We start from the raw sequence: 23,801 nt of genomic DNA on the forward strand, positions 1-23,801 counted from the left end.
CCCCGGGGCTGCGGCGGCCCGGCTGGCCCCGGGACTGGCACCCCTGCGGAGCCCCGTGTTTGTTTAGGGCTGGCCGAGCCCAATCAGGGCCGGCTGCCTGCAGTTTTCCGGCAGGGCTGAGAGAGGCGCCTCCTCTCTCCTTTTTATACATGAGCCGCCGGCCGCCGCCGCCGGAGTCGCCGCCGCCACTCGCCCCCGCCGCACTGGATTTACCGCCCGACGCGGCCCTGCGCCCCGGCCCCATGCGGGGCAACGGCATCAGGTTTGGCCCCTCTCTTTCCTTGCCTCGCCGCGGTTTCGCTTGTTCTTTCTCGGTCTTCTGCCACTGCCTCTCTGCCCTCGGGAGCTCCGAGGGGAGCGCGGCGAGGCGGCGGCTGCCCCTGGCTGGGGGAGCCCGAGGGAGAGAGGCTGTGTGGGCAAACATCCGATGCCGCTGCCTGGAGCTCTTATCTGCGCGAGCCTTATCTTCCAGTTATCTCGCAGGAGGGAGAGACGTATTTGGTGCCTATCTGCGAGGGGGCTCTGTGTGTGTCCTGTATTCTGGTGCCTGTGGTTATCTGGAGTGCCCCGAGGTGGGCTGAGAGCGGAGAGCCTCGCCTTCTCTTGCTGTCACTTCTCTCTGTCCCCTTTCGCTTTCTCCCCCTTCCCCTAGGAGATGGGCAGCGGGCTCTCTGTGTCTGTCTGTCCGGCCTTCCTCATGCTGGCTGCTCCGAATTGACACCGCCCGGCTCGGGACGGGTGTCACCGCTGCAAGGTGTGCTGGGGCTCGGGGCAGGCCCCCAGCCAGGGCTGGCCGCTGGGTCCGGCCCCTGTGGCAGGCACATCCCTCCCGGCCTCGGTCCGTGTCCCGCCGCCTCCGAGCACACTTCGGGCCCGGCCCGTGCGCATCTCCCGTCCCTCAGGGGCCTTTCCCTTTCCTCCTCCTCCTCCTCCTCCTCCTCCTTTCCGTGACCTTGGGCTGGAAATAGGCAAACAAGCGAGGCGATGCGCGGAAAAGCTAACATCGCTCTCCGGCGAAGTAACCTTAAAGGGATCGCCTTACTAATTGTTTTCTCGGTGGAACCGAGTCAAATGACTCATTCATTGAAATAATCATAACAACGACAGCAGCCAAGAAAGGGCAGAGACAGGGAAAAATGCCCCCTCGCCCCCCTCTGTCCCCACGCCCTTACGCCCACCTTTGCCCCGGCGTGCTTCATGTTCAAATCCGCAGCCCGGGATGCGAGGGGAGAGGGGAGCAGCCCTCCCGCCGTGCGGAAAGCGGGGCCGGAGCCGCAGCCCTGGCCCCGCGGGACTGGCGTCTCCCTGCTCGTCTTGACCTGGGCTGCCTGATCCCATTCCCGCCAGGGTAAGGGACAACACAGCGCCGAGGCGACATGACTGATTAAGCGCTCAGAGGGGCCAGATAAGCCCTGATGAATCTCATTACGGGAGGGAGACGGGCTGTCCTGTTTGCAAACTTTGTTATTATTATTTCTCTCTCCCCCACTTCCCTGCTCTTTTGTGTCCTCCCTCCCCGCCCTGCCCTGCGGATCCCCCCTCCACTCCTCCTCCTCCTCCCCTCCTCGCCCTTCCCCATCCACACCCAGCGGCTAGAAGGGGACCTGGATGGCCGTGGCTGAAGGCGGCTGGTGCGCGGTGAAGCGGTGCGCTGCGGACGCCGGCGGTTCCTCCTGCCCCTTCGCGACCAGGGAGCCGCGCCCGTCTCCTCCTTCGCCTTCCTCCTCCTCCGGCTCCCAGGGTGAACGCGGATCCTCCAAGACTTCTCGGCCGGAGACCGACGGCAGCCACCGGCCGGCCCCGCCGCCGCCCCCCGCCGCCGAGGGCAGGTCGCTGCTCGCCCCCTACGTGCACTTCGGGACCCCGCACCCCTCCGGCCGTCCCAGCTGGGAGGACATCCTGCTCTTCGCGGACTTAGACCAAACCAACAAGCTGATCTGGTCCAGCCGCGGCCCCAAGCTGAGCGCCCTCGGCGCCGAGCAGCCCGAGGAGATGTACCAGACCCTCGCCATCTCGGCCGCCCAGGGCCCCACGCCTTACGACGGCTCTCCGGGCGGCTTCATGCACTCCACGCCCAGCTCGCCCGTCTACGTGCCCACGACCCGCGTGGGCTCCATGCTGCCCACGCTGCCGTACCTGCAGGGCAGCGGGGCGGCCCAGCCCAGCCACCCGGGCGGCGGCCACGCCGTCTGGTCCCAGCCGGCCGCGGAAAGCCCCTCGTACAGCAGCGGCGGCGGCTCCCACCCCTCGGGCCGCTTCCCGTACTCCCCAAGCCCGCCGGTGGCCAACGGGGCCTCCCGGGAGCCCGGCGCCTACAGCAACAGCCTGGGCGCCAGGGACCAGTACAGCCCCCTGGCCCGGCCGCTCAATGGCTCCTACCCGGGGCCTTACACGTCCTACGTGGGGCCGCAGCTCGCCCCTGCCTGGCCCACGGCGCCCTTCGAGAACTCCATGCTGCACTGCCTCCAGGGCCGGGCCGCCCCCATCCCCGTCCGGGCACCCAGCGCAGGTAGGAGCCGCGGGCAGGGCAGGGCAGGACAGGGAGGGTCGCCGCATGCCGGGGCTGCCCCCCGGAGGGGCGGTGGGGGTGCCGGGGGCGCGGGGAGCGGCGGTAGGGCCGTCCCGGCCGGGGGCTCGCTGGCGAGGGGCGGCCCCGCTGTCGGTGTCAGGACGGCAGTCCCGGGACCATGCCTGTTCTGGAGTAGAGGTAACTCCCGTCGTTTGTGTTGAGTTAGGGGAAAATGCACCTCCAAAAATGCACCTCCGGCGTTGTTTGGAGTATGGCAATCGGGGTTACCAACCCAAAGATCCTAAACGAATTGCCCGGTGTAAACTTAATTTTTAATTTTTCCAAATCAGTACATTCCTGCTTTCCTTAAATGCGGTCCTCTGGACAAGAAACGGTGACAAATTCACTGCAAATTAATCGTTCTCGTATCATAAAGGAAAATTGCAGGGGCTCACTTAACCTATTTTGGATTATTTCAACTATAAAACACTTCATTAAAAAAGAAAGGCAGCAAAGCAAAATCTCATGTATGAATGAGGAAACGTAATTTATAAACTGCTAAAATACAGCACCTCCTGAGGGGTTTTGCTTTCTTTTCCGAGGTGTCCAATTCTTGTTTTTTTTTAGTTAAGGAGATTCTCGGTGTCATTAAATCAATTGTAGAAGTGGAGTTTGAGCTGTGATGATTTAGTCAGAGGTAGAAAGATTAACGATTATTGCAATCTCTTCAGCTTTAGAATAAATTTATGTATATATAAATAGAGGTTTATAGAGAGGTGTGTGTGGCTATGTATATGTATTTATATATACATGCTCTGCATATATTTATTATGTATATATACATATTTATGTAAATATGTGTACGCACACAGATTTGATCATCATTCACTTTAAGCATAAACTACCTACCAGGTGCATATATTTTATAGACAGTGTGATTTTCTCGTCCAGTGCAGTGTTGCAGAAAATTATCCCGTGGATTTTTGTCTTTCTGTAGGGCTGTACACACAATGCTCCTCCCGTCTGTCGATGACACCATGTAGATTTAATTATTTTAATCCTCCCACTTGGTGTTTAATATCTTGACAGAGGGAAGATAGTCAGTTTTAGCAGTGATAGGAGAGGCCACATCTCAGAGTAACAAAACAGTTGAGTTTTAAACTCAACTTTTAAAAGTTATAGTGTGGAACTAGATGATGGAGAGTCAAAAAATCAATTGTGTTTTTTTATTTTTTTTTTTCCAAATTTTGTCGGGAGAGACTTGGGGTTGGAAAATCTTACGGCAGGGAGAGGAGAGGGGTGAGTAAGAAGGAGCAGAGAAGTGCAGGAGCCGGGCGCTGGAGGAGGCTAGGGCAGGAATGTCAAGGCAGCCGGGGAGCACGGCAGCTTCCCCTGCTCCAGCGGGTCTCTCCCGCCCTTATTCCTCCCTCCCACCGGTGCTGGGGGCCGGAGGGGTAGGGATTAGCCTTTCCATGAGGGAAAAGACGGGTTCCAGGGCAGCCGCAACGCGGTGTAACGCGGGGCGAAGCAGCCCGGAGCTCCGGGGCTAGGCGACTTTTCTGTTCCTGTGAGGCAAAAAGCGGCAGCAAAGCCGAAGCCACGCGTTGCCCCGTGTCAACATTGCGGGAAAATTGTAGCCGAAATGTATTTTTTACGGCTAAATGTTAGACAGTTTGATAAAGCTTTCTTAACGGTACTCTTAGAGATGCTAAAACAGTGTCTAAAATTAAAATTTTATTTTGGTTTTTTTTTGGAAAAAATTGTAGTACTCACTCTCTAAGGGGAAAAATATTTGAAAATGCCCGAGAAATATTGTCACGGCAGAATTTCTTTCTGCAGGCACACAGGCAATGCCGTAAAATAAATAGCCGAGACAAAATAATATTTAAGTTCCAGCGTCCTTGACGTCCTAAACATTTTTCTGATTACAGTCTTCAATGGTGCTTTTAATGCAAAGATTAATAAATCTTAGCGATGTGCTAAGAGCTAGGAGCTGACAACTTAAGTTGAACTGTGCTCTCTGGACTGTGCCGTGTGCCCGTTCCTCTTTAGCGCCTAATAATTCGCAAACGAAGGGAGGAGAGAAAAGTATTTGGGTGGGTGCGGGCCAAAAGGCCGAGTCTTTCTCAGCTCAAGGCCAGCCGTGTCACCGCAACCCAGTCTCCAAAGCTGCTCGACCTTTACGAGCTCTCTTTCGCTGTAGAGTGAAACCTTAGAGAATAACCCAATGAGGAATTTTAGGCAGGTAGCAGAGGGAAATAAAAAAATCAATGACGAAGCTCTGAGTCTGAAACATACATTCCCAGACTCGACTCGAAAGCTGCTGTAAAAATCCAAACATCTGCTTTTATTATTTCTGCACAACGTGGCACAGTCTATGTAAAACAAGTATTTATTCCCCCCCTCTCCTGAAGTATAGAAATATGGAGAGGTGAATCAGAACAGGGATTCACATGGGTGAAAGCATTAGCTTTTATAGGTGGGTTTTCTCTCTCTTTTTTTTTCCTTTTTCTTTTTTTCCCCCGGGCTTTTATCCCGCTTTTCCCCCCCTCTCAGTGCTCAGTAACTATGAAAGCAGGAGGCACAATAACGCTTATTTTTCCATTTCCTCTGTTTCCTACAAACCAGCTCTAATTTGACCAAATAGCCAAGGCGAAGCAGCCACTGCCCCTGGCTGCCTTGGCACACCAGGGCCCCAAACGCTGCCTCTAAACTAGAAGCTTTAGTACTTGTGAGGCATTTAAAATAAGAGTTAAGGTAGAAAAGTTCTTGCCAAGCTTCGACCCTGGGGAATACTGGGCAAAACGGCAGCTCCTTATATCCCTCTCCCCGGGTGGCTCTGGAAGTGGCTGTTCTGACAGCCACCTCACTCCCCACTCTGCTCCCCTCTAAAGGCAAGTGCACCTCCCTTTCTGTCTTGTGGGCACCACGGAGGGGATTTCGCCCCTGGAGCGGACCCCAGGCGGATTTGCTAAGGGTCAAATCCCTCTGGGAGTGGACGGCGGGCCGGGGCTGAGCCCTGCGGCGAGCCGGTGTCCGGGGCGCACCGGCTCTGCTCCGGCTCGGAGGGCAAGAGCTCCGCAGGGGCCCGCAGCGGCTCTGGCACGTTTAAATAAATAGAAGAAAAAACAACAAACCAAACCAAACCCAAAAACCAAGCAAACCGAAAAAAGGAAAAGAAAAACCCAAGGATTTTGTAAAAAAAATCACCGCATGGTCGCCGTCGCTGCCGGGGAATTGCTTTTCCGAGTGCTGGTTGTTCGCTCGCCCGGGGCCCGGGTTTCGGCGGGGCCGGGGCCGCGCTCCGCGGGGCTACACCGGGCTCTGCGGCCGTGCCCCACCGCCTCTCCCCTCTGCTCCTGCCCCCAGAGCTGCTGGAGGACCTGTCCGAGAGCCGGGAGTGCGTCAACTGCGGCTCCATCCAGACCCCGCTGTGGAGGAGGGACGGCACCGGCAACTACCTGTGCAACGCCTGCGGGCTCTACACCAAAATGAACGGTCTCAGCCGGCCCCTCATCAAGCCCCAAAAGAGAGTGGTGAGTCGGGAGGGAGGGGAGGAGGGAGCCGAGAGGAGCTTTGCCCCAAGGAACCCCAGTCAGCTGTAGCCAGGGAGAAATTTGGGGCAAAGATGGGGGAGAGCAATCAGCGTATTAGCCTGGTGATCCTCTTGGCTGCAAAACTGTAGTGGGGCTCCTGAGCAGGTTTGCAGGCCAAACTGGTCACTGCGAGGGGTGACAGGCTGGCAGCCTTTTGGGAACCGCTTCAGACCCACTTCCAGGCAAAATCTCTCTCTGCCCCCTTGTGAGCTGCATACCAGGCATGGGCCAGCCTGGCTTTTTGAGCTATGAGCCCCATCAGTGAGGGGGATTCAGCGTCTTGGAAGAAATTTGTGCTGGTGATGTTGGACATTTCCAACAGAAAAAAAAAAAAAAAAAAGAAATCAAGGTTGGAAAATGTTTGTTCAGAGGGCTAGGAATTTCTCCAGACCTGCTTTGTTTGCTGAGAGCTCGATCCTTGGGAATGTAAGCAAGTTTTGTATATAATTCAAAGAAAACCAATTGTTTAAACAATGATAATAGCCTTTGTTTTGTTTTACTCCTAAGAAATGAGCGGCAATTTTTCTAAAAATATACTCCTAAAACTAGGGGGGGAAATAAATAGTACAAGCCAGAACCCCTGTTTATAACTCAGGTTGGCACTGAATAGGCAAGGAGAAAATTTAACAAGTGGGAACTGTACATTATGTTTAGCAAATATGGGTGGAGGTCAGCAGACAGAAAGAATACGCTCTTCAGTAATGGCTGTTACTGAGCGAGCCACAATAAATCACACCACTATAATCCAAGCTGATGTTTGGACCCTTGTGTATGGAGACAGTGTATCAAACCCATCAGCCTTTCAAGCCCCTTTCAATCATGCCAGCTGCTTTGCTCCATGCCTGTTTTGCTTGGGCTAAAACACCTACTGTTCTTTATTTCACAACCGTTTGAATTTAGTGCTCTTATGGGAGTGAGGGGAAACAGGACCCAAACACTCGATAGTCGGAACAGACAGTAAGCGCTTGGGAACCAACCCACCTCTGCTTAATGATCTTTCTTTAAGCCAAAGAGTTAATTTAACTTTAAGCCAGAGGTTTACTCCTGCTAGGTGTCTGTTTTTTCTAGCTGGCCGTCAGGTAAATTTCATGACACAAGGTGTTATCTCATTAGTGGAGACAGATGCAGCGGAGGGGCCAGATCTGCCGATTGTCTAGAGCATCAGAGCCCGAACTGCTGTGGCACTCTGGCCCAAGGCAGATTTCAAGTAACTATGACACCCTTTTGTTGCATTTCTGTGTCCTATTTTTTTTTTTTTTTTTTTTTTTTTTTTTTTTTTTTTTTTGAGGGAGGGGTGGGGGTGAGAAGACTAAAGCAGAGTCAAACTACAGCCCGATTTCAGTCTGACACCTCAGCAAAATAACTCTGAAATAGCTCTGTGTAACAATCCCTACTGAGTACCCTGGCCATAACTATAAATCAACCATGACTCTGTGTTCATACAGTTGGAAATATGTAGGTGAGAAGGGAAAATGTTTTGAAAAAGCTAAACATGTTTAGATTGCCCCAAAGTTTCTGATAAAATTCCTGCATCAGAAAAGTCGTTTTAGCTTCAAAACATGACAAAACTCACTGTCTGTTTAGATATGGGAATGAGAAAAAGCTATTGAAATAAAATGTATGAAGGTTCAGACCAGGCTGCATAGAATTTAGCAGAGTGAAACAGCTGACAGCATTTCACTTGCAGAGAAAGAAAAAGAAGCATGTGTGTTACGACCAGCTTTCTTTTACTCAATGTGATCACGTAAAAGACGCATTGAGTTGAGGGCATAATTTGAGCGCTGTGTGAGTACATATTTAATAACTAGGTCAAAAATTCTGTTTTCATGGTACTTGGATTTTTGAGATTAAAAACTGTATTTGTGTACTTCAGCCTATATAACACTTGGCTGGGTGGTTAGCTTTTTTTCCTGCGCAGTTAATAATGGATTACTGATTCAAGATTACAAAATTTGTATTTAATCTGGAGCTCTTTCTGAGCTGTGGTGTAAAATGACGGCTTACTGCTGCAGACACTCAAACAGACAATATTCAAGAAACTCGGTTATTAATCTGGAATATTCTTCATTCTCAAAACATTTTTATTGGTTTCCCCAGTGGCAGACAGCCCTGTGGTATCAAAGGTGACCCAGTTATGTCTAACAACCCAGCAGTAAATGATTCAAGAGGAAGGGCATTGTACCCTTAAGTTAGTAATTTCAGTTATGGGCACTTTATGGTCAGAATAAGATTAATGCAATCCTCTAAAACTGACTTCTCCATGTAAACTTGTTCAGCTGCCAGACACAGAGCTAGGCACAGATTTTTTTTTGTATTTTTTTGACAATGTGATACTTTGAAAAAGACTAGATTTATGATGTAGCTGGAATTCTTTGCTTGTGATGAACGTAAAAGAGATCAGTTGTTACAGGGACTTTTATAACCCATTCACCTTCATTTCACATGTTTATGAGGACTGCCTTCACTTATGATATACAGCCTGTAGCCATAAAGCTCTGGGTTATACGGTTATTTCTGATACAGAGTTGCTTCATCTTGGCTCCAAACTCCACGGAAGAGTGTCATAAATGGCTTGTTTGCAGTGGGAACTTGTTGTCACCCACCAGCTTTTCTGCTGGCTGAGGGAGGCTCTGCTCTGTAAAACACACTCCCCAGGCATGCTGTTTTTTGTATGAGGATAAAATGGGAGATGATAAAAAGATCTTTTTATGAAAGTAATGCCGTAGTATGTGTTACCCCTGGGATGCCCAGGAAAGTTTTCCCCAGATGTGGTGCCACCGAGGGCAGGTGATTGAAGTGGCTGATTTTTCCAATGAGTCAGGAGTATCAGCGGCAGGATCAGAGCTGCCTCTTCACCCACCATACAGGGGAGAGAGCACTGAACTGTCTGGGGAGGCGGCACGGGAGTGATGTGCCTTCTGTTCAGCTCAATGGAGCTGTAGTGGAGATATTTCCTAGCTGTCCTGCTGGAAAAAGACCCAGTGCCTGGTGTTCTGAACAGACTTCTGGTCACCAGCTCCCAGATGAGAATTTTCCCTCTGCTGTGACTGCCCAGGGTTGAAAGACATTCGGTACCTCTTCACACCGTCTTTCCACTCTGATATGAGGATAATTCCGTTCTAATTCCAGGCTGTTGCTGACAGATACTATAAAAAAAAGGCTCCTACCATCCCCGCCATTTGTTAAAGGACTTTTTAGAACCACAAAGGCATAAATCATTCTCTGCTGCCCACCTGTTTATACCCGTGTTTGCCTGTGCTTGCCTCCATCCAGCCTTCGTCGCGGCGGATGGGCTTGTCCTGTGCCAACTGCCACACCACGACCACCACCCTGTGGCGCAGGAACGCCGAGGGCGAGCCCGTCTGCAATGCCTGCGGCCTCTACATGAAGCTCCATGGGGTGAGTGGCTGCTCCACCAAGGGAGATCCCCTGCCAGCCCTGATGCTGCTTTGGGGAAGGGGTGGTCCTCCAAAAAACAGCCAGCAAAATGCGTAGAGCAACAGAAAAATGTGTGACATCAGAAAATGGTTGTACCACTTTAGCTTGTTATGCTTTTGACTAGTTATGTGTTTGCCACTGGAGCTCTCTCAATAGATTTATATAAAGAAACCACCTCTGGATGAGCAGCAGTGGTGTTTTTGTCACTGGAATTTAAACCAGCTCTTTAGTAGGGAAAAAAATCCCTAGACCTTTAATGAGACAGTTTTTCATGGACAGGCATAGCTATGCCAGCAAAAGGGTGTAATTCAAGCCATAGCTATGCCAGAAAAACTTTAAAGGCAATTTCAGCCTTTGTTGGGCAATAACAGGGTAAAAAAAAGTTCTGTCTTGAATGTGATAGAGCGTGTTTTGGGTGAGACCCCTGTGGATTGTGTTACAGTAGAGCATAAATGTTTGAAGAGCAAGAGCATTAGGAATGATTGAGACGTGGTCTAGCCTTCAATAAAATGTAAATTATGTCACAGGTTTAAATATTATAACAATAGAAAACACATTAATTTTCTTTCCTCAAAATGGTGTTAAAATATATTTTAAGCCAGTGTTTTTGTAGTGTGATTATCATTGTGATGAACACAAAGATGATTTTTGAGCACATTTAAATATAAATTTATCCATATAAATACAAATTTAGATACCATAAAACTGTATTGTGGGCAGACCTGCTTATAGGAACAAATACTAAGTCAATTCTTCTATTCTAAAGCTTCTGTCCTAAGACTTTTCCTTGTGATGATCTGGTTTTCAGAGCTGGTCTGCAGGATGAGGATGATTTTTTTTCTCATATACATTCTTTCTTTCCAGAATCAGGCATTGGAGATAATTCCTAACTGACTGGAATAATAAATCACGGATCAGATATACCCCATCCAATTTAATTTCTTATGGCTTACTGCCAAATAATGCTGGTTTTTCCCTATTTCTGTGCTGTTTTCCTGTGGATTGATTGAGGGGTTGAAAAAACTATGAAGTTTGCATAGAGAAAAAAAAGTTTCCCAATTTTCTTAATTCAGGTATGACTGCCCTTGAATCAAACTGTTGTTTTGCCCAAACAAAATGCAAATATTCTTTAGAACTAGTACTGTGACCCAGAGAAAATTGACTTGCTATAGAGACATTTGCAACATCACATCTGGTCTTGTAGTGCATTTTGATTCTTGAATAGAGTACATATGCAACTCTGTGATTGGTGTGGAAATTTAATTTTTTCAGGTTCCTCGGCCTCTAGCTATGAAAAAAGAAGGAATTCAGACGAGGAAGCGAAAACCTAAGAATATAAATAAATCAAAGGCATGCTCCGGTAAATATAAAATATAAGAAAGTGTAGCTGCTACATTTGTAGTTGTCTTGGTTTTTTGTTTGGTTTTTTTTCCTCTTCTCTGTCTGAAAAATTTTTATTTTTAATGCCAATTCCCAATTTTCCAGGTAACAGTACTACTGCAGTTCCTATGACTCCGACATCCACGTCTTCTACTAACTCAGATGACTGTAGCAAAACTGCTTCTCCCGGCGCACAGACTGCAGCCTCCGGGGTGAGTGTCTGTATCCGCAGGCTGGCTGATCACTGGGCAATGTTATCACAGCTTTTATCTTATCTAGCAGAACAATAATCTAAACAAACTTTCCAGTTTTGTTAGCTGATACTAGAACAAGATTTTCGGAGGATATTACATATAGCTGTAAACAGAACGACAAGCTGAAGTACTTTGCAAACCTTCTTGATTAAGATCTATATAATTTTTATGATAGTTAGCCGCAGCTTAACCGCAGACATCTTGTTTTTAAATATTCAGGTTCTTTCATTTCAAAGGTTTTCTTTTGGACAGAAGACAATAAAACATGCCCAACTGATCCTTTCAAGAAACAATTATACATATACATATATATACGCATTATCCCAAAGGGTAAAATCCAGAAAAACATTTTCCTGCTGTATGAAGTAAACCATACAGGCTTTTGTTTTAAACTAAAATGTGCAATTAAACCCTGATCCAAACTCAGCTGAAGCCAGGCTGGAGCTCCCTGCTGATTGCAGTGCATGGGGGTTCAGCCCCCTGCCCACAGAGGGTTTTTCAGGGGCCAGATGCTCTGCATCTGGCAGCACCAAGCTCCAGAGAAGCACCCGAGGAGTGCTGATCATCCCTTGCTTTAGCTTTGATCCTTATTTTACATCATGTACTCCAACCATCTCAAACTTCCTTTCTTCACTCAGCATGTGTGATAAATACTACTGCTAAATTTGTGAAGCTTAATGCAGATTAATTTCTAACCCCTTGGCTGTACCTATCCATATCCACACTCACTTCTCAGCCTCCTGTATCCCTTAATCTGCCACATCATTTCTTTGAGAAACTTTTCTAATGTGGCTTTCTTTAGGCCTTTATTAATGAAAAGAAGACATTGTTTATAATAGCTGTTTTTCAGTATGTCTTGGATTTTCTACATTCAAATTACTTTCAATAGTTTAATTTCTGATGTACAAAGTTTCATTGTACAAGGGGAAGAAAAACTCATTTTTTAGCAAATGCGATTGTTTGTGGACTGACAGGGCCACCCATTTTCAGAGGCACTGGATTTTGGGTTTGGATCCTGTGAGACTAGCATAGTACTAAAAGGGCTTGTCTTTGACGTGAGAAAACCCTGTCAATCCAGTAAAATAAACAGATCACATCAAAAAAAAAGAGAAACACTAACTGAAAAGTGACCTGTTGTAGTTTAGGAATTGGGTTTCAGACTCTCCCAAGGAACTACTATGCACTGTTTAGGCTCTCCCTTGATATTTGCAAAGGAAAAAAATGTAGCCAAATTTTCCTTAAATTTTCCTTGTGTTACCTTAAGCAGTAGTAGAGATCCTGAGCAATGTGGTGAGATTTATGTAATAGGTAGAAATGGAAGCACAATCCCAGGCTAGACTGAGGCAGCACAGCCTTGTGCTGCTCGGGGAAGGAGAGGCCATATAGACAAGATCTCATTTCCACTATGCTGCTGCCTTCCTGGCTGGCTAAAACCTGACTTCCTTTCTGTGGTATTTCTCCCTAGAAGGGCACATCAAACACGTCATGAATAATCTTTATGTTATAGTTTTAGTAGTACCATTTTTAATATGGTTTTTCCAGATGGAGTTTGTGGGTACCAGAGGAGAGGGGTGCAGGGGCATGGATTGAGGGCTAAAAGACTCCTTGAGAACTGCTAGCAACTAGGAGCAGCTCCCAGGAATGACCCTGAGGCTTCTCCTAGTTACATGATGGCATTGCCAGTGACAGGACTTCAGTTCTCCCTGATTTTTCTACAGTAGATCAGATTGGGAGAGGACACCTGTGCAACAGCTGGGAAAATCTGTCCCCTTATATCCAGCAGGCAGCATGGTAACATCTGCATAGCCTTTTCTCCACCATGATTTGATCAGATGTGCCTTGCATATGCAAAGCACTTCCAAATACCCCCTCGTGAAGGATTTCAGCGAACGGAAGTGATGGAGAGGGGCTGTGACATGCGCTAGAGAGAGGAAGTTGCAGTGGCAACCAGACGTATGGGCATCCCTCTGACTCCATCCCAAATTATGTGAAGGACTACTGATCTCCCATCCCTGTGCCCCAGTCCCAGATGTATGTGAATGAAAAGAGGATTTCCAAGGGAGTAGTTGTCAGGATATGTCACGGCCATGGTCACATTCTTCACTCAGGCTTCTGTCTTTGCCGAAGCATCTGTAATTCAAAGGGATGAGGACTCGGGAGGCTGGAAGTTTAAAGTAGAATGTGGTGGCTGTCAAGATGGGCTCCTGTTGTCCCAGACGTAATTTGGGAACATCATCACTAACTGCAAAGATGCAAAATAATTTCTAAAGAGTCTAAATCTTATGGAAGGGACTGAGAACTCGTAAAGCCTGTTTAAGCTGTTGTGAGTGAAGGGATGTCAGCATTATAGAGCGTTTAAACCTGATCACATGCTGAAGCAAAGATGCTCTGCTAGACTTCTGTTTTCTTGATTATTTTTTCTTTTTCCTTTTGAGTTGATCTATCGATAGATCAAAGGTTTGTAATTATTTCTAGAATAGACAATGGCTTTGCACAAGGAGAATAACTTTCTCCAGCTCATGTGAGGAGGGAAAAAAAACAAACCCTCAGATGGATGAATCCAGGCTCTGCAATTTTTGGTCACTTTAAAAAGACCAATGTTGATTCCTGACAGTGGTGTTGGTGATGTTGCTGAAAAACAGGCACCTGCCTGAATAGTGAACCTGGCTTGTTCCTGTGCCTTACACAACGGGCATGGCAACTTGTTTTTGTTTTGCTCTGTTTTTGCTTCTCTAGCCTTTATTCTGTGAAGAGGGGGAAAATGCCAAATTGACATTAGGCAGAGAAATCTGATGACGTTTTAGAAACTGTTGTGTGAAATTCACAGCAATGTTGTTGCTAAATGAAACAGAGGAGATGAATTCCTCTACTGGTACAAAAGCAATTTGTTATGCCTTTTGTGGGAGGCTGCCAAAAAAGTTTCCAGTTATGTAGAAATCTAATGGAAATGAAATTCAGCAGAATTCATTTGTGTCAGTAACATTCACTTTTTGCCCTACCTTTCTTTATCTCTTTTAAAGTAAAATAAAGAAGGGAGGGCAGAAAAAGAGGAGGGCAGCAATTATTCTTGGCAGTGTCTTTGAGACTATCCATTTCACGAAGGGAATCTTATATGATGCCAATTCTGAGACAAATTAGCAAGAACCTTAAATGTTGATTTTACATTCTAGCTGAAGTTTAAACATTTAAGTGATACGATTAATGAATTGCTGTGGGGGCAAAGTTGATTTCAAACATCCCAAAATGTAGAAGTGTTTGGATCAGAGATGTTTTGTTGTCCTATTGTAAAGGGGCTATTTGCCAAATTCACATCTGGATCTAGGATCTAGGCCTATTTCTGTTTTCCTAAGCACTATAAGTACTGGGTGTCCTGTGTTACTAATGTGGAAAGGGTCCAGCTGCATGATATATGAAATTGCCTAACATCCCCATAAAAAGAAGACTTGAAGGTTTCAGACAGCCTGCATCTGCATCTATACCTGCTCTCCCTTTGATGCTGCTGAAACTGTACAGGGAAAAACTCCACCAAATAAATTGCTAAATGAAGGGCATGGTCTGCAGTGGAAACCCATCCGTTTCCATGCAGGGGCTTCAACAAGTGTGATAACCAGAAGGACTTTATTCCCTTTTTAGGATAGAAGCAGTATGAAACCTGCTGTAAAATCTGCTTCTTATCGCAGGACATGGAGGCTCCTTGAGCCACAACTGATGTCAGAAAAACTCAGCAGCACCAGGGGAACTCTTCTTTCAGAAGAGTCTCCTGTGTCCTTTGTGTAGAGTTTGGAGTTTTCTCAGAGAAACCATAATCTCACAACACAGAAAAACTTAGGAGGAAAAACTAGTGCTTACTTCCCGTGGAGGTTTACCTTGAGAAGTGGTTCAGGACTGGTGCTTCAGTTTTGTAGGGTGGGAAATGAGAGAACTGACTGAGATGGCCTTGGCATGTGGTGAGCTAGCAGGAAAAACACAGTTTTAACTGTCTCCAAAATGCTGGAGAAATGGGGCTGGATTGGATTAATGGCTTCTCCTGCCTTTGCTCTCTCTTTTTTTCTGTCAGAAGAAGAGGAGTGAGCTGTTTAGAGGTGGTGTTTTTTGCTCCTGTTTAGGCAGCAAATTGGTAGGACATTTGTGCTGGCTACAGGGAAATCAGCCTCCATAGAGTCTGGAGGAACCAGAGATTCAACCTCTTAAAACAATATGCTAACCACCTGGATATAGGGGAGCTGAATGCCCAGGGGTCCTTCAGATTATCTGATGATAATATTCCAGTTGAATGGAGTAATTGTGTAGGAATTGGGACAGAGTTTCCATGAGAAAGGCTCACCAGCATGGTTGGTAGGACTTTCACCTGGAAAATGGGAACACGGTGCCTCAGTCCTGGTATGAGTAAATATTTATCTAAACCAGGTGGAATAAGATCAACAGGAGGCATGAGGAACGTAGCAACCTAAAATACCAAAGAGCATGGCAGACAGGGCAGTATGATGGGAGATATGATACTCTGGACTCCAGTTTAAATTTTTCTTGGTCTCTCACCTCTTCTGTATCAATGCTCAGTCCTGGACAAAATGGGAAGCTACTTTCTTCTCCCCACTCAGTTTCATACACTGAGTCTTTTTTTTACATTGAGTAATTTTCTTTGCTCTGTGTATATGTATCCAAAAAAAAAAAAAAAGGCAATTCATTTTTATATCAAACAGAAGGAAGCAGTCCAGCTTTTTTGTTTCAGTGGGGAACAGCAAGGAAAAAGTATTTTTGCTTCTATCCCAAAATTCTATATGCACATGGACGCATACCTTTTGCTTGGTTTTGTTTTATTGCCAAAGCAATAAAGACAGTTACTCATACAGCCCTTGACAGCAGTGGGTCATCTGTTTTCCAAGCCATGCTGGAAGTTGCCTCCCTTAGGAAATTAATGAAGTATTAACCACAGATTTATGTTGCTATAATACAAAGGAGAGATTAGAAGATATGTAAACTTACACGTCTGCAGTATAAACAAAAGGATCAATTGGACTAGAAAGAAATGACAGCTTTGTGTACTGAGAGGGTCGTTACATCAGTAAAAAAAGCTGTCATTTTGCAGTGCCAAGACTTGCTCTTTGGATCCAGGGAGTGACAGCGTTGGAAAAATGTGCTCTTTTTGAGGATGGACATTATTGCAGGGAGGCTGAGGCTGGAAAATTAGGGACTCCACCAGTTTGCCCCAACACTTCATGTGTGAGAGAATTCTTTGCAAATGTATTTTAACTGACTGTAGATATCATTTAAGTGTTGCGAAAGTAAATTAGGTTGAGGAGGAAGAAAGTCTCAGCTGAGACCCAGCTTATTGCTGACTTAATGTAATGTCCAAAATTCATGGAGCATTTTGAACGTGTTAAGTGGATAGAGTAAAGGTCTATCTGATAGACCAAAGGTCTAGATCAAGGCCCTTTACCCCCCCTCCAGCTGATCTTGCCCAGCACATTTCCCTCTTGGCTGCGGAGGTGTGGGGGAAGGCCAGAGGGGAAAGTGTCCATCCCCTCTCCCTGCTCTCTGTGGTGGGCAGCTGGTGCAGGAAGGAGTGGGAGGAAGAAAGCAGGAGTCTTTCAGCCAGAGCTGATGCTGCTGTTCCCTGAGTGCTGGCAAGGACAGCCTGAGCAGCCTGGTTTTGATGTGGAGCAGCTTTAGTGGGGGTTAATTTGCTTCTAAGGTCCTGATGGCAGGTTTGGGTGCAATCTAGTTGTCTCTGTGGCTCTGGCAGAGGTCTTCCTCTGTACATGGTGGGCAGGTCCTATGCAGAAAGGCCACCTCAGACACAGACAACCTGCCTGGGGTCTGACTCATGGCCAGCTCCTCCTGGTTGGGGTAAAAAGAAGAATGCTTGCAGATAGAAGCACAACCTCCCTGTTTGTTTGGGAGGCAGGCTCTTCCCAGTGGACTTCATTCATTTTTTCTCTGGAAGCTGACCTTCACTTGATTATCTGTTATCTATTATCAGAATTCCAATAAAAATAAAGTCATTACCTTCTTATAGATAGAGCCAGTAGCTGTGAATTAGACCCCATTATCTTAATCAGCATTGTTTAGTTTATTTATTTCAGCTGAAAAAAATCCTCTAATAACTAAGTGTAACTTCTGTCATCTTTCATCCCTTAAAGCTGGAAAAGTAAGAGCAAAGGTAGGGAGGCTCAGGAACAGACTTGTGACTCTGTCTTTTCATGAGCCAAAGTTTGTTTTCCATGTCTCACTTTGGGAGCTGCCCAAGCTGCCTGGATTTGTCATGACATTACTGGGGTGGGGTTTCCAGGCCTGGCAGTCCTGCCTGGGTCCTGCCCGTCCTGGCTCAACAGAGCCAGAATCCGGCCTTGGACAGGCAGGGATGGGCAGTCTTCAAACAGGACGTGCCTCCATGTCCTCCCTTCTGGGGTGTCCGAGGGAGGGGTACCTGATAACCCCATATGGAAACTGTGGGTCCCTGCACCCCACCTTTGTAGGGCTGAATCAGGAAAAGGTGAATTACACTTTCCAAGCCCGGAAAAAACAGGTACTGATAAGATATTTGCCTACTAGAACACCAGTGGCAAATATGGGCAAATGGGAGCCTTTCAAAGCAGCTCCTAGTATTTTTAGCTCAGGTTTAGCAAACACTGCTCAACTAATTTAAACCCTTCTTCCACAGTGGGGAGACTGAAGCTGTTAAAAATTATGTCTATTGTGCTAACAGAAATGTTTGAGGCATTAAAAATAAAAGGAAGGCTTTGAAAAGCCAGGCTGATGCAAGATCAGGGCTGTATACAAAGGTTAGCATGGAACCTGCCTCACTGAATTCTCCATGCACAGTGACAGGGAAAGAGGATACAGAGATTCGTTGTCACTGCTCGGCAACTGTATGTTCAAGGGAGGGATAAAACCTGTCTCTTAGGATTAGAGCTGTTTCAGCTGGTTTTGGGGGACAGCGTTTTTTTCCTTCCTTCTCTACATTTCTGGGTAGTGACTAATGGAGGGGGATCAGGGTGGATGACGGGGTGGAAGAATACTGGCAGTCAATCATTTTAATAAAAGGTTAAGAAAATACTGGAGCCCAGGTTATTTCAGACAAAAATGACTTCTAGCAGTATCTCTTTCAGAAGGTGAGGTTTTCCCTGGATTAAGCACGGCAAAAAGAGCTCTGCTCCACACCATTTGGAAATAACCTTTGAATTGATGAAGCCTTGCTTTTCCTATGTCAGGACTGCTCGCTTGGCACAGCTCCAGGAGAGCCAAGAGCTCTACTCTTGTAAAATGATTAAATATGTATACTTCGTACTTAAACAGCAGGCAGGAAGCTTCTGCAGTCACAGTTTAGGATAGGGTTTTTTCTTTTTTTTTTTTTTTTTAAGGAATTTCATCTAAAGACTATCCATTAACAAGTAAATTAAGGCTTTAAAGTTGACATATCCAAGAGTTAATTTTGCATGAAGTCAGCTCTTAAACATTTCCTTTATCAGGTGAAAATGTTGCCCCTTCTCCGTCTGGCACTGCGATTTCTTCCTCTTTAGCGGATCTGCTCAGCCTCATGGAAAAAATGATTGTTCCTTTGTCTTTTTAACCCTCCATTTCTCTGTTAAAATAAATGGACTGATTCCAGCGTGGTTCAGAGGTTCATCTCCGTGCCTACCAGGGCTTCCCTGCATGTTGTCTTGTGCAGTCAGCAGAACAAAAATACTCCTGCTTCAAAGGCATAGTGCTTCTCCGCTGAAGATTAAAAGAGCATCTCCTTTAGTGGCCAGTCCTACAGGGATAAAGTGGTTTTGGCTGGCGTTTTGAAGGGTCAGGAATAATTTTAAGCATTTCAAGGGCTGAAGAGCCCAAAGAAAGCCTCTTTCCAGAAGGTGCTCCGTATCTGCTCCTGGGGAATTAGGATGTATTTGGCTTCTCCCATGGGGATGAAAAAATAGAGCTGCCACCACTCCCAGATCACATTTTTTGGTGTTGGCAGCTGTGTCTTTTCAGTAGGGGGCAGTGGGACACATGCACATTTCCTTCTTCATCATGAGCTGATTTCCAAGTTTCCTGCCCATCACATGGTTTAATTTCTACCTCTCCAAACACAGACATCACTGCCATCAGCAGGACTGGGCGGCTGGGTTCATGCTGACACATTTTTTTGTTTCAGGATTTCAAGGCACAGGGGCAAGCAGAAGGCAAAGCCTGTTTTTGAGCAGAAATCCTGTCGTGATGGCTGTGCTTGAGGCCTGATGTGCTCTCACACTCCAGTGTGTGCCAAGCTCACCTGCTCAATGAGTCTCTCTTTGCTCTCCCCCTCCCCGCAGGCGAGCTCGTCGGTGATGTCTGGCCCCGGAGAGAGCACCAGTCCCGAAAGCAGCAACCTTAAGTATTCAGGTCAAGATGGGCTGTACACAGGAGTCAGCCTGAGCTCCACGGCCGAAGTGACAGCATCTGTGAGACAGGATCCCTGGTGTGCCCTGGCTCTGGCATGACCTGGTGTGAGGGAAGCTGGATCCTGGCAGCCCCCGGACATCTGCGCGCAGTTTCCTCTGTGGAGCGGTCGCAGCGGCAGTGAGAGTGCTGGCAAAGACCATTCCTCTGAAACAGTTTTTGAGCCTTGGTGGCAGAGGTGTTTTTCTACTTCCCAAAGAGGCTTTGCCAAAGCATCCAGTTCCTCAACTATGCAAGAAAAATGTAGGGAAAGCAAATGACCACCGGGGATAGCTAATGCAGCCTTACACTCTCAAAAAAACCCCTTCAAAGCTGCCCTAAAAAAAAAAAAAAAACCAAAACAAAAAAAAGGAAAAGAAAAAACAACAACAAAAAAAGAAGAGATAAACCCACACCTATTGATAGATTCCAGAAATACATCCTCAACTTACCCAGCAGTGCTGCCTTTCTGATTATATAGTTGTTTTCACTCTCTCATCGCCTTTTTCCCTAAGAATTTGGTGGAAGTTGTCAGTGTCAAGGAGGGAGTAGCAAAGACTTTAATTGCCAGAGATAGTGAGATACTTTTTAATGAGTGTCAGAAGTGCTTACAGCTTGAGTTGACACAGACTTCTCGCACTGAAGATTTGATGTCTTCGCCCCGTCAGACCTCTCCTTCTGTGCTCTCCATCTTCAGCGTGCCTTGCTCTGCTCTTCAGAGCCCAGCTACATCCCTGGAAGAAATCACAACGTTTGGTACAAGTCCCACAAGGTCCAGCTGGTTAAGGAGATTTTGGGATTGGTGTTTTTTGGTTTAAAATATTTACTCACTTTTCAAGACTGAGATGTAACTTTTAAAGTACACTGTGACTGAGATTTATGAAAGTCCATATTTCCTGGCTGAACTGTGTAGAGTCAGTCAGAATTTGTAAACAGGGTAGCAATCAGATATTTTTCTTCCATATATACAATAATTTTTTTAAAGAAGTGCAATTTGCGTTGCAGCAATCAGTGTTAAATCATTTGCATAAGATTTAACAACGGTTTTTATACGAATGAATGAATGTAAACATTTTAACTTAATGGTACGTAAATAATTTAAAAGAAAAACTTAACTAGGCATCCTTAGGCTTTTTAGCGCAACAAAAATGCATCCACCTTCTGTAATTCCAGTTGTTAAAGCAAGAGTTTCAAAGAACAAGCCTTCTCTCAGGAAAATTGCCCTAGCCATTTGCTCCAAAGTGTTGTACAAAAATGCAAATGCATCTCCAAGGGGTTTTTTTGCCATTGAGTAAGAGTGTGGTGGAAAGAAACAAATTGCAATGAAACTTTACTACCTAACTGATACATATGTAAATACTACAGAAGATATCTAGGCATCTGGAAAATGTAGGATGCAATCTGTATAGTGTGACTGATGCATAGTTAGGTTGGTTTTCATTGGTTTTTAAGTGGGACGTCATTTGGAAAGTTGTTTCATCAGAGCTTTACAAATAAAAGGGTATCATTTTAGATTTTTTTTTTTCCTGTACAGCGTGCCTTTTCCTTTGTCTCCAACACAATTGTTAAGCTGCATTAAAAGCTATGGAAATGTACCTGGTACAGGTGGCATGTCTGATGGCTGCAAGGAAGGCCTCCAGCTGAGGTGCCTGCTCTGCCTACCTAAGTCTGCACTGTGTGCTTTTTCTGCAATTCCCCTTACTACATCTTCTGATGATCTGTAAAACTAAGGCTTCCACCTACCAACACAGGCTCCTCAACACAGGGCACACATGAGATTTTTGTGATGAAAGTCTGTGGAACTGAGCCCATGCCCTGTGAGGACTATCATTGTTTTGCTTGCCCCTCACACCATAGCTAAAGGGTGTCACCCACGTTCCCTGAGTAGGCAAATATCAGAATGTTACCCACTACAGACGTAACTGCTAAATGGCAGAAGCTTTGAGTGCTTTGCTGGCATCCTCCTGTGCCAAAGGTGAAGGGCAGCAAAAACTCAAGGCACTGCTGCTGAAAAGAGAAGACAGTGGATTTTAGCTACTAAGGGAAGTGGAAAACCTTTTAGTGGCTCTGAGTTCTCTACATTGCTCGGTTCATTGGGGCCAGACTAATTGCCAGGTGTGATTTCCAGCTATGGCAGCAGTGCTGTTGGATTGGGAATGCCCAACCTCCAAACCCATGGAGAGGCTGCAGTGTGTTCCTTTGTCTCTCTATGCCAAACCTTCTTTTGGGGGTGAATTGGGGTAGCTCCTTGGCCCCCAGTGAAGCTATGCTGGCTTGCACCAGCCAAGAATCTGCCTCTTGGTTTTCCAAACCTGACAGTTGGGACTGTCTCCTTATGCCAGAGGTGTTGTGAGGACCATGGGATGAATGCTGCAGCACAGCCGCAGGAGGAAAACTGATCCTAGCAAGAAAGGATCAGGCTGAGCCTTGCCTGGGGTTTGGGCTGCTGTGCCCAGCCAGGAGTGGGCATCACTCGCCCTTCTTGGTGGGGTTCTCATGCCATGCTCACTGCTGGGCCACCTCAGGTCCTGGCTACCTGTGGGTTAATGTAGCCAGGTACCCCAGCCCTGCTGGCCCTGGGGCCATGTGGGTTTGGACCTGGTGATTTACAGAAATAAGTACCTATCTAAGTGCAAATTGAGCCATGCAGAGAAACACTGGGCTTAAAAAACAAAAGGTGTGGACAAGAAGGTGGATATCTTTCCTCTTGAAGCATCTACTGGCTAAAATGCCCTTATTTGTGATTTTACAAGTGTTGGCACTTAAATGGATAAAAAAAGCTGTTGCTAACTGGTGTTGCATCACCTTCAGCCTTAGTTAGAGTCAGAATCCTTTCTTGTTCCCCTTTTTCTTTTCCATTTTTATTGCTGGAGTGATGTTCAGTGTGCCATTTCTGAAAGGCTTAGTACATAACCCATACCTACTGGGTGTGTCAGAGCTGCTTGCTCAGAGTTACCATAGAACAGAAGGCTTAGACCAGCATGTTCCAGTTTCAGGCTGCTGAGCCAGCAGGAAATGTTATCTGGTTGCTGATGCTCTTGCTGGTGGCCTGTGGACGCCACGTTGCCTTGAAACCCTGTGGCACCTGATTAAGAGGGCTCCTAGGAGGCCCTGCTCCCTTCTCAGCACCACCTCAGCCCAGGGTCTATCTTAGGGTGGTTCCTGCAGATAGTAAGTCCTGCAGGGGGTATATAAAGATGCCATACATGAAAACCTTCCTCTTGGATCTGAGGATGAAAATTCTATTTTTAGGTGATATCAGGAGGAAAAAAATCCCCTAGAAACCTCCAATATTTCATAGGGAAGGTTTTTCCAATTAATTCTTATCTAATCCTCCTTGGACCAGAAGCACAACTGTCATGTTTTCAACTCTCTGTAAGAGTCAAAGGGGGTGTAGCACTAGGTTGCCTTAGTGAAAAGGTGCTGAGGACCTCAAAACTAGGTTCTGTGTTATGATTTTACATAGGAAAAGACCTGCAAGAAGGTACCTCCATACTTATCAAATCTGCTCTCCAAATGTACTGATTGCTGGAGCTGCTACTCCTAGACAAAACAAAGTTGTTTTTTTTTTAATTTTTTTTTTAAATTATTTTACATTTTAGTCCTGGTCAGCCAGCACAACTCTGAGTGTGTGAGCTGTACTTTGCTCTGGCTCTTATATTGCTGATATCACTGCTCCTGCTGGATGGACTGGCCAAAAGCTTTCTTCACTTATCACCATTTCTCTGCAGTGACAGCCCTAGGCTGGGCTGTGAAAGAGCAAAGAAAGAGTTTGAGAGACCATGAGTTTTGGTTACTAGTGAGGCTGAACAAGCCAGGTTGACCCCAGAGAATCTTTTTAGCTTCATACCAGAATGAAGCTTCAGAGTTGACATTTGGAGGTGGGGGGAGCAGGCATACGGCCACTTTTCTTGTTAGAACCTTTTCTCTGGAAAGAGTAAAAATTAAATAGCAAATGTCCTAGGGCATCTGCTTTAGAGTCCCTCATCAAGCAGTATTAGAAGGACCAAATTTGCCTGAGTGGCCCCTTAAGATCAGACTGCTCCTGTCCATGTGTGTTACCCTGACCTCCAATCTTCCCAAGATCCTGTTTTAGTAGTATTCCTGACATCCCTAATCAGAATCATATTTTCTTCTGTTCAAAGTGCTTGAAATGAGGTCCCTACTGTGGCTCAGAGTGGTATTTTTCAGCATGGCACTGAGGGTGTGTGCTGGTGTTGTTAT

General features: G+C 46.4%; 1 protein-coding gene across 1 annotated transcript; it reads left to right on the plus strand.

The window, feature by feature from the left end:
• Positions 1-67: 67 nt before the first annotated feature.
• GATA6 (GATA binding protein 6) lies at positions 68-21,089 on the plus strand. The gene is made up of 7 exons (XM_050971174.1): positions 68-262; positions 1,590-2,509; positions 5,879-6,045; positions 9,379-9,504; positions 10,816-10,903; positions 11,029-11,135; positions 19,472-21,089. Exons 2-7 carry the CDS (start codon positions 1,609-1,611, stop codon positions 19,637-19,639), a joined length of 1,557 nt encoding a protein of 518 aa, XP_050827131.1. The 5' UTR covers positions 68-262; positions 1,590-1,608; the 3' UTR covers positions 19,640-21,089.
• Positions 21,090-23,801: the final 2,712 nt, after the last annotated feature.

This window comes from Serinus canaria, chromosome 2 (genome assembly GCF_022539315.1).
Source record: "Serinus canaria isolate serCan28SL12 chromosome 2, serCan2020, whole genome shotgun sequence".
In the NCBI taxonomy this organism is placed as follows: Eukaryota; Metazoa; Chordata; class Aves; order Passeriformes; family Fringillidae; genus Serinus; species Serinus canaria.